Below are 11,335 nucleotides of genomic sequence, written 5' to 3'. Positions count from 1 at the left end.
TGTGGGTGAGTTATTAATGCTAAGCTACAGCAGGACGTCTGTGTGTGTGTGTGTGTGTGTGTGTGTGTGTGTGTGGTGTTGAGTTGAGGCCACCCCGTGGGGCCATTAGTGGAGTATTTTTGAGGACGTTGGCAGCTCCTCTTGGTGAGAGGAGAGACAGAGAGACTGAGGAGGAGGTGTACTCCGTCCATTATTTCTAAAGCAGAGAAATCCAGATCAATATTGTATGAAGAACACTGCTGTAGTCTAATGTCTGGCCAAGACTGCTTTTGGATCATTAACACGTAGGCCCATGCTCCTTAGTATTCTCTCTAGCTCTCAGTGTCTCGTCTGCCTACTTCAGTGTCTCATCTGCTCACTTCAGTGTCTCATCTGCCTACTTCAGTGTCTCATCTGCCTACTTCAGTGTCTCATCTGCCTGCTTCAGTGTCTCATCTGCCTGCATCAGTGTCTCATCTGTTCACTTCAGTGTCTCATCTGCCTACTTCAGTGTCTCATCTGTTCACTTCAGTGTCTCATCTGTTCACACAGGCTCTCTCCCTTTTCTCCTTGCTCTCACATTTCTCATACACCCCCCCCCCCATTCTGTCTCCCCCACGTCCTGACAGCCATTGAAATCTGTAATGGACACAGTAATTAGCTGAGTAAAACAGATAATGTAACTGAATTTCATTCATTATTCTGAGAAGCAAATAATCAGGCTCATCCCATATCTCTCTCTCATTTTCTCTAATTCTCCCTCATTCTCTCTAATTCTCCCTCATTCTCTCTCATTTTCTCATTATTTCTCGATCTCTCTCATTCTCTCATTCTCTTTCATTCTCTCTCAGTCACTCTCATTCTCTCTCATTCTCCCTCATCCTCTCATTCTCTCTCACTCCCTCATTATTTCTCAATCTCTCTCATTCTCTCTCATTCTCTGGTTATTTCTCGTTCTCTCTCATTCTTTCTCAGTCTCTCTCATTTACCATCCAGTTTCCTCCCTGGCCTTATCCTGATGATTCAAAAGCAGATCAATACTTCAGATCAGTACTTTTCAATGCCATTAAAATAAAGCTATCACTGAATCTGGTATACCCCTCACTATACTACAGTTCAAATTTTTAAAAATTCTTTCCAACTAGTTTCTTTATGTAATTTTCTTGCTTCTGCCAAACCACAGTGTAAGAAGGTTATGACAGGATGTGTCATTTCCGTATAGAGCTCTTTGCAGCGTGCTAAGCCTGACTCGGGTGTCCAGGAAATCCCTCCACACCGCCTCTGGGTCACGGAATTGCATGGCTGGACCTTTAGGTCAGGCTGAGTTAGAGTGGAGAGGCAGGAGATGAGTGGAGTAAGCATTTAAGGAGTAACACGATGCACCCGCCACGACTCACTGGCCCCCTCACTGCCGCCTCTGTGTCACATGACAAGTCAGGATTCCTTACTCCATTCACATCATTTTACTCTTTTCTTTTTTTCTCTGGATAACAGTCAGGTCAGTGTGTGGGGAAAGCTTAGTGTGTCGGTGAATATCTCTCTCTCTCTCTCTTGTTCTCTCTCTCTCTCGTACTCTCTCTCTCTCGTACTCTCTCTCTCACTCACTCTCTCTCTCTCTCTCTCTCTCTCTCGCCCTTTCTCTCTCTCCCTCTCTCTCTCTCTTGTTCTCTCTCTCTCGTACTCTCTCTCTCTCTCCCTCTCTCTCTCTCTCCCTCTCTCTCTCTCCCTCTCTCTCTCTCTCTCTCTCTCTCGTTCTGTCTCTCTCTCTTTCTCTCTCCCTCTCCTCTAACTTTTCCTTCGTGTAAATGCCTTTTTGCCGGGCTCCCCTGCAGTTGCAGCATCTGCACCTCCTTATCTGACAGCTCAGAGCAGGAGGCCAACAAACTTTACGTGGAGGTGTCAGGGGCCCAGTCTGGAGCCATCAGTCTCCGTTCCCACAGTATGGCAGAGAGGGAGCCAGGTCACGCCTAGCGTGCTGTGATGTCATCACACCATAAGAGCATCAGGACCATCGGTATTGTGTGATGTCTGACAGATCTGACCAGAGTCAGTCTCCATGGACTCAGATGTCGACACTGTAGGCTTTTCCCTAGAAGTGGCTGCTGTGTGACATTTCCGACAGGAGTTTCTGGCTGAGGATGCCTCGTGTCGCACACGACTCACAAAAAATAAACATATTGATTATGACACAGATGTTTATGAGCAGTATGACATCATGCTGCTAACTTTTGAGAATGCTAAGCATTTTGTAAATATGGTTTTGGAGTTTTGTCATAACTTGCTTTGATTTTTCAGAATGGCCAGCTGCAGCAGCGACTCGAGAATGTGCAAAGAGACTTCATCATCTTCAACAGAGAGAAGTAAGAGCCAGTTCACAAAACAGAGCCAGATTCTATTAAGACTTGTTTGACACGACTGAGGGGCTTGTACACCTGGTTGTATGTGTATATTCAACAGTGTATATTTAACAAAGGCACAGAAGTGACCTAGACCCAAAATAACAGTGTGTATGTTTGAGAACGACAAAGACAGACTTTCTGTGCGTGTTAGGAATACTGTTCTGTTTTCCTGCAAATCTGGAACAACAAATGTATTGATGCAGGGCATGTTAGCTCACAGAAAATAAGCTTTCTCTCTCATGTAAACAAAATGTGTTGTCTCACTTCCTCTCTCTCTCTGTCTCTCTCTCTCTCTCTTGCTCTCTCTGTCTCTCTCTCTCTCTTCCTCTCTCTCTCTCTGTCTCTCTCTCTTTTTAAACAGGTTGCAGAAAACCAAAGCAGAAGCTGAGGCTAATGACCTTATTGATAAAGAGACAGACAAAACTATTGAAGACGGACAGAACAACAACATTACCCCAAACCCCAGCTTCTTGTCTGGGTAGTTTCTCAGCCTTGAATATTCCATTAGCACTTTAACACAATAGCTTGCTTTATGGTGGCTTTCCACCCCAAAATCCCTGCTCCCCAAAATTTGACCCACACCTGCCCGTTCCCCAGCACACACACACACACACCCACACACGCACACACCCATCCACACACACACACACACACACACACACACACACATACACAACACTCTCTTTATCAACAACCACCCCTGAATTTCTAAACGGAGAAGTACCCAAGATCAGCTCACATGTAAAATATTTGCCCAGGCACCGCAGAGAGCCACTCCCCAGCTCACCAAGGGCATAAACAGGCATCCAAACCATGAGGGCACAAACAGGGCATGGCCGTCATGACAACTTTGAAAAGACTGAATGTAAATTTTTGCGCGTGGCAGGACATGAAGCGTGTGTGTAGTTAAACAAAGTTGCTTGTTTGTGACGTTGCTCTTGGTTTCAAAGTTACTGAACACTACCCCTGGTGTATGACGAGCTGTTTCGCTCAGAACTGGCAGCTAATATTCCCGTGTGCATGGAAACTGTGCGTCAGTTTTGACCTGTGGGTGTGTGCTGATATTTGTGTTCATATTTATTTTTGTCTTCATGAAAACTTTTGTCAGGTCGTTCAAGGTTCCTGGAAAACGTGAACAACTCCATGTGTAAACATTTGGGTTCGTGGTGTGTGTTTGGCATATCTGCCTGTGCCTGTAACTAGGAACTGAAGGCTAACACCATTTCTGCAGTGTCTGTGTGTTGGCTATAGGCCTCAGGGCATGTACTAACATCTATCCTGTCTAATTCCCCGTGTGACAGTAATCATCATGAATCTGTTATTGTTAGAGACCCTCCTGTGTTAAAGAGAGCACTTTAGAAAAGAACTTTGGAAGGGTCAACTCTTTCTCTGTTGTGTCAAAGCTACCGCCAGTGCACATAATTAGCAATGCTTTGCTAATAGTACCCACAGCAAAATGATGAACTGTGGACAGCTTTGCTGTTTTTTCTTTTTTCTTCTTTTTTTTATCATTTTACAATTTGTTTGTTTATTTATTTATTTGTTTGTTTGTTTATTTAATGCCCAGGTAGATATTATTACTGTTATTATTATTATTATTATTATTATTATTATTATTATGGATCTTAAATGGCTTAATAGTGTGCTATGTAAGCCATCCCCACTGCTTGATGTCCTTTCAGGTCACATCAAAACAAACTGATGTGAAATCCAGTTTTGTCTGTAGATTCAAGTGTTAAAGATATACTCTGCAGTGTAGTTCCAGTATGCTGGTTTATGTCACAGTTTATTTCTAGATATAACATTATAACAGCCACAAAATGACCTACTTTTGAACCTCACATTTGATAATAGTTCTCTCTAATGTGTGCCTTAATAGGATTGGTCAGTTATCCTTGTTACTACTGTATATGTGTGTCAATACACTTTAATAGATGGGCATACAGAATTTGTCCATTTAATTACTAAACTAATTACTAAGTGATTAAAGTTATATATATATGGTGAAATTACTAATAGTGGGAAATATAAAAAATAAACTGCATAGTTTGGTTGCTTTAGTAAATTCAGAAATTATTGGTCAAGGTCTGGGTTCAGCTAAAAACACAACACAGAACAAGCTGAAATTTCTGACCAAGAATTTAAGTGCTATTAATGTCATGGATTACATTTTGAGATTAAGTAGAAGTCCATAAGAAATCTGGCAGAAAAAAAAAACATCCTTGGGAAAATTAAAAATGAATCCATTATTTCATTCACATAACTAATCAATGAATTGATTGGCTTGTAATTCACAAACCACCAAACAAATAATCTCAAGGCAGATGTTAAATGTATCATTAGTTGTATTTCATGCTTTCATCTGTGCCAGTTCTTTGCCACTAGAAGAAAAATGAGTTGCTCAGATTCTCAGTTTTTTCTGACAGACATGTCCCTTAAAGATTGCACTGGCTGAGGAGCACAATGCTTTGACTTCTTACAGATACATAGAGAGTCACATGTATGGCACTGATAGACTGGCTGACCTAGGATACATGGACAAAAGGTTTAGTCATGGTACATATTTCAGCGTGTCGTCACTCTTTCTTATGCCTTGTGAGACAAAACACTGCCCTCTACTGTTTGTATAGGTCAACACTCTGATTTGAAATCAGATTAACTGAGTTAGGAGGGCAGTTTAATGTCATCAATTCCCAGGAATGTACACAGGCTCTGGATTTAATGCTGAGAATGTTCATGAGTGAAAATAAAATATGTTTACAAACATCTTTTCCAATTTCATCTATTCTCCTCTCCTTACGCGTATCTCAACAACGGTGAAATTTCCTGGCCGATCTTTCTTCAGTGGGTAGAGAACAGAGTGAGAAACCATTCACTGCCCGCCATGGCTACTCCGTGTCAAGAGAAACCGAGAAAGAAGAGGAGAAGGAGGCCATGAAAACGTTACGGTATCTGGCACGGCAGAACTTTTAAACCTTTGCATTATGTATGGTGCGCGGAGATATTCTTCCAACTCATGAAACTCATTACATGGACCGCATACCTCTTTCTGCACTGAGCATTCGCTGAATACTGTGTGATTTGTGTCGAGACCATTTAAGCGTGACCAGAGGGGCGATCGTGAGGGTCCCCCGGAACAATGTGTAGATCTCTATACCGACAACGCCACCTCGGGAAACTCTCCGAAGAGAGTTTTATACCTAATCCCTTAGTAAACGGAAAATATTGCACAAGTCTTTGGTTGTAAACAAGGGCAGAGACGTGGTTTTCAAGTTTATTTAAATTTGCTGTTATGGAAGAAAAAGCTGCGAGAGAGAGGTTAGTGTACAAGAAACAGCACTTTATTTAAATACCAAAAAATCGGTTTAATACGGAAAAAGGGCATAAAAGAGGGATTTGAATAAGGTGTTCTCGTACCAACCAACTGACACTTATTAGGATGCCACAAAGGGGGCGCCAAGAAGTGGAAAACGAGAGTGAGGCAGGCCAACCGCGGGTTCTTACCTAATTCGAGAGGAGAATACTCAACATCGCCACACGTGTTCGTGGACACGCACGCACTCTCACACTGCAAAAAAGGTGCAAGAAACGTACATCAATTAAGCACGCAGTGTCAAGGATTAATGATGGGAAACCCGACTATGAGACCTCCCCCCGCAGCACGACCGCCAAACACACAGATCACTTCGCGACTTAAAATGAAGAAACTAATCCTGGAGAGAGCACGAGCTGTGGGTTAACCAAACAAGCAGGCTTAAAACAACTCAGGCAAAGCAGTAAAGAGTAAAGCAGGCCAGACAATAAACAGTAAGCAAGCAAAACAATAAACAGTAAATTAGACAAAACAATAAACAATAAAGCAGACAAAACAATAAACCAAAGAAGGACACTAGCCAAACAAACTCAGGCAAGCAAACTAATCAGGCTGCCTGCCTGAACAGTGGGGTATATGGCGTGTCCTTTCGTCGCTAACCCGATTGGCGCTGAAGCCAAATTAATTCGCATAGCCTTACGTCGGGACAGGATTTTGAGACCCCGATTAGATATATTATCATTCCCTGATGACTACCTAATCGAGCGTTACCGTTTTTCATCATAATCTATCATTTAGATTCCGGCCTACATCTCTAATATTAGACGCGTGGACTTCTTGCTCTCAGATCAGAGCAAATTCCTTCTTTCATTTTTTTTCTTCTTCCTTATTTCCTACAAGTGCAAATGCAACAATTACTATATTTACATAGTTCCAACAATTAACAATTCACCTGTGACCATGCACCCACCTGTAACTGGTGTTCCAGTAATTTAATTTCAAGATAGGCCTTTTTAATCTAGATCAGAGAGCAGCTGCCACTCCAAGTACTCCATTTCCAAGTCAGTTTTAGCCATTTTCTTCAGGAGATGCATTTTATATAACTCCTTTACTGGTAACTGAGAAAACATAAGGATGACATTAAATTCTACAGTTCTACATGCAGAATTAACCTGGCATTTACTGAACATCTCACTGGGTCAATCTGTGCTGTGGAGGTTGATGGACTCTCCTCCTGGTAATGCCTAGTCATGCTCTGTTCTAAAGGATTAGACCGTGTCATCCCTTTTAATCTCAAAATTCCACACAATAATGTACAAATTACAATTTGGTATTTAGCAGACGCTTTTAGCCAAAGCGACTTGCAATAAGTGTAAAAACACTTAAATTGGGAGAGAAATATCAGTAGCTACCATACATAATATTAAGATGTAAACCTCTGTAGCCTTTCTGAATCTCTCTCTGTGGCAGAGTTTCCCATCTCAGGGTTCATCAACTCTGAGTTCAGGATTAAACTCAGAATCTGTTAAACCTGCTTTCTGGAATACCACCCAGGAAATGATAATACATCTAATTGGGGTCTCAAAATCCTCTCCCAACGTAAGGCTATGAGAATTAATTTGACTTCAACACCGATCGGGTTAGTGACGAAAGGAGACGCCATGTTTGACAGCTGCTTCAGGTTCAGCCGGAGGGAGGAGTTAGGGAGAAACTCAGGGTTTTTTGAAGAAAACCTGCCAGCGAGCAGGTTAGGTGCACAGAGTCAGTTACCACGGTAACTGAGCCAGAGTTTGAGTTACCTCGCTTTCTGGAACGGAAAAACCAGAGTTTCCTTTATTTTAGGGTTAACAAACTCAGAGTTTTCACTAAAGCCTTGCTCCCAGTTAGCCTTGTTAAGCCTTTTGTAGACTTTTGCTTATTCTTGACTTTGATCTATCTGGGAGGGGGGTGGAGGTTGTTTCCAGTAGTCTGTCTCTGCTGTTAATTGTTCTGTGTATTTAAGTCATGTGTCTGTACCTGTTCTTTGTCAGATTGTGACAGTGTGTTTCTCTGAGCTAGTTTGTGTAAGTCTGCAATCTGAAAACCAAAATTCTTACCTTGTTAATTTTGACCTGTTTATTGCTTTCCAGTCTGGATTTGTTTGCTCTGTGGACCACAGAGAATGCGACTGCGTTTTTGCCTGTCACCGTTAACAGACAGTATTGGTGAGAATGAGTTCTTTTTTTGTTTTCCTATGCAAATATGTCACGGTTGACATGTTCAGACAGGTTGGTGATGGACTGGCCCAAACAACACAGGCTGAGGCATATGGGTTATATATTTGCATAATAAAATGTGACGGCAGCATACACAATACTGCAACACAGCTAGCAACATGACGAAAGATACCCACAGGTTTGCATGTCATGAAGATGTCTGATGTTCAGGACTGATAAAGGTGGAGGACAATAGGTTACTTATGATGGGGAGCTTTTGTCATCAACAGTCAACAAGAGATGGTGATTAATCATACTCTGCAAAAATCCTGTTTGATTAATAATTTGATTATGGCGAAGTTAGTGAGAAAAGTATGTTGTGTGCTTTGTTGTGCTCTGTTTAACAGACACACAAGAATTGCTTTTGAATCACTGTAGTCCATCAGCCAAAAAGACCTAGTAATACGTTTTGGTATCATCAGCCAACAGCTGCGTTATCTGTATTTTGTGATTAAAAGTAACATTAAAGCTCCCATATTATTGTCCTGGTTGGCTACACTGTATTTTCAGGTAGCTAACTAGCTAAATAACCAGTGGTCAGTCTTGTCCCATTTAACGGGAGCTACTGTCAAGGACCCAATCTCTCCTTGGTGACAGTGGGTAGTCATATTATAGAAGCACCTTTTTACCATAATTGTGTGTGTCGCATCATAGCTGCTTCTATAATCATGTAGGCCTGTTTTAACATAGCTAGAACACTGTATTGACCAACTGGCACCCAGAACCAGAACAATCCGTTTTATACGCTAAATTTAAATATTCAGCATGAAACACATGCCTTTTCAAAAGAATGTTTCACGCAGGGAAGGACATTTTAATAATCCAGTAACTGTAATGCTTTACTTCGTTATGGAGGAAAGTACGGCTATGATTACAGTAAATCATTACTTTGTGACTCATTACCCCCAACACTGAGAAAGCCATTTGTCAGGTCTCAGTCCTGACCTCTCTGTCTTCTGGCCAATCAAAGCCAAGTTGGATCTGACTGACTGACCAACTTTTTCCCCAAAAGCTCTGTGCACCTGTCCTTAGTTAGTTCTCTCATTGTGTCTGTGTATATATACCCCTGTGTTTTCCTATGTACCTTTGTGAAGTCTTAAGCTTGTCATCAGTGGCCTACTGACCTGGATGTCAGTTCCTATTTTCCCTTGTCGCTCTGTTAACGTTGTTCCTTCTTAGTCTTGTTCTTAGTAACCCTGTTAGCCTTGTCAGGCCTGGTTCTCTGTTTTAGCCTTGTCAGGCCTGGTCCTCTGTTTTAGCCTTGTCAGGCCTGGCCCTCTGTTTCAGCCTTGTCAGGCCTGGTCCTCTGTTTCAGCCTTGTCAGGCCTGGCCCTCTGTTTCAGCCTTGTCAGGCCTGGCCCTCTGTTTCAGCCTTGTCAAGGCCTGGTCCTCTGTTTTAGCCTTGTCAGGCCTGGTCCTCTGTTTTAGCCTTGTCAGGCCTGGTCCTCTGTTTTAGCCTTGTCAGGCCTGGTCCTCTGTGTTAGCCTTGTCAGGCCTGGTCCTCTGTTTTAGCCTTGTTAGGCCTGGCCCTCTGTTTTAGCCTTGTCAGGCCTGGTCCTCTGTTTTAGCCTTGTTAGGCCTGGCCCTCTGTTTTAGCCTTGTTAGGCCTGGTCCTCTGTTTCAGCCTTGTCAGGCCTGGTCCTCTGTTTTAGCCTTGTCAGGCCTGGTCCTCTGTTTCAGCCTTGTCAGGCCTGGTCCTCTGTTTTAGCCTTGTCAGGCCTGGTCCTCTGTTTTAGCCTTGTCAGGCCTGGTCCTCTGTGTTAGCCTTGTCAGGCCTGGTCCTCTGTTTTAGCCTTGTTAGGCCTGGCCCTCTGTTTTAGCCTTGTTAGGCCTGGTCCTCTGTTTCAGCCTTGTCAGGCCTGGCCCTCTGTTTTAGCCTTGTCAGGCCTGGTCCTCTGTGTTAGCCTTGTCAGGCCTGGTTCTCTGTTTTAGCCTTGTCAGGCCTGGTCCTCTGTTTTAGCCTTGTCAGGCCTGGTCCTCTGTTTCAGCCTTGTCAGGCCTGGTCCTCTGTTTCAGCCTTGTCAGGCCTGGTCCTCTGTTTTAGCCTTGTCAGGCCTGGCCCTCTGTTTTAGCCTTGTCAGGCCTGGTCCTCTGTTTCAGCCTTGTCAGGCCTGGTCCTCTGTTTCAGCCTTGTCAGGCCTGGTCCTCTGTTTTAGCCTTGTCAGGCCTGGTCCTCTGTTTTAGCCTTGTCAGGCCTGGTTCTCTGTTTTAGCCTTGTCAGGCCTGGCCCTCTGTTTTAGCCTTGTCAGGCCTGGTCCTCTGTTTCAGCCTTGTCAGGCCTGGCCCTCTGTTTCAGCCTTGTCAGGCCTGGCCCTCTGTTTTAGCCTTGTCAGGCCTGGTCCTCTGTTTTAGCCTTGTCAGGCCTGGTCCTCTGTGTTAGCCTTGTCAGGCCTGGTCCTCTGTGTTAGCCTTGTCAGGCCTGGCCCTCTGTTTTAGCCTTGTCAGGCCTGGTCCTCTGTTTTAGCCTTGTCAAGGCCTGGCCCTCTGTTTCAGCCTTGTCAGGCCTGGTCCTCTGTTTCAGCCTTGTCAGGCCTGGCCCTCTGTTTCAGCCTTGTCAGGCCTGGTCCTCTGTTTCAGCCTTGTCAGGCCTGGCCCTCTGTTTCAGCCTTGTCAGGCCTGGTCCTCTGTTTTAGCCTTGTCAGGCCTGGTTCTCTGATTTAGCCTTGTTCCCAGTTAGCCATGGTAACCCTTTTCTCTCTGTTTAGCCATCTGGTGTGTGAAGCTTTGCTTACACTTGACTTTGATCCGCCTAGCCCCCAGTAGCCAGTTTATAGTGTGCCAGACCTTGCCCGTTTGCTGACTATGATTTTGATTATGATTTGGATATCTATATAGAGCTGCCTACACTTGTATCCAGTTTCCAGAGTCAGTTCATGGCCACTCCTGTTATTTGAAAATTAGTCAAATTTTGATCACTGAACAGGAAGCTGATTTTTATATTTAAGAGATAGAGAGAGAGAGAGAGAGAGAGAGAGAGAGAGAGAAAGAGAGAGAAATGGACTGGAAAACATCCCTGCTTGTACTCTTTCTAGGTAAGGTTTTCTTTTTCATTCCTTTGAGAAATTGTTTGTTTGGGGGGGAGGGGTATCGAATGGAATGCATGAATATAAGATACAAGCAAAAGTTGTTCTGTATCACATTCAAGGTGAAAGAAATGTTTGGAGAAATCATGCCTATAACACAAGGGGGAAAGTAACAGATTAGGGAAATTAATCCGCTAATTTGGCTAATCTCCAAGGAAAGTGGAAATTATTGCCTCGTAAATTAAAGCTATTTTTTCTCGCCAACTGAGCGCTGCTCGCCTTGCGTCTCCTTCGTTCGCTATTTATGTTTAAAAATGTGTGTTTTATTTGTTTATATTTTCTATGGACTTGTATTTTAAATACTGT

General features: G+C 43.4%; 1 protein-coding gene across 1 annotated transcript in view; it reads left to right on the top strand.

The window, feature by feature from the left end:
* Nucleotides 1–2,920, top strand: part of stk32a (serine/threonine kinase 32A) — a 43,132-nt gene extending 40,212 nt beyond the window's left edge. Inside the window, exons 11-12 of the mRNA XM_030793532.1 lie at nucleotides 2,275–2,339; nucleotides 2,740–2,920. Coding sequence (XP_030649392.1) covers nucleotides 2,275–2,339; nucleotides 2,740–2,860 — 186 coding nt within the window. The 3' untranslated portion in view covers nucleotides 2,861–2,920. The remainder of the gene's footprint in view (nucleotides 1–2,274; nucleotides 2,340–2,739) is intronic.
* Nucleotides 2,921–11,335: the final 8,415 nt, after the last annotated feature.

Source organism: Chanos chanos, chromosome 16 (genome assembly GCF_902362185.1).
Source record: "Chanos chanos chromosome 16, fChaCha1.1, whole genome shotgun sequence".
NCBI lineage: Eukaryota > Metazoa > Chordata > Actinopteri > Gonorynchiformes > Chanidae > Chanos > Chanos chanos.
The sequence above is the reverse complement of the archived record's forward strand: the minus strand, read 5'-3'. Positions and strand labels throughout refer to the sequence as shown.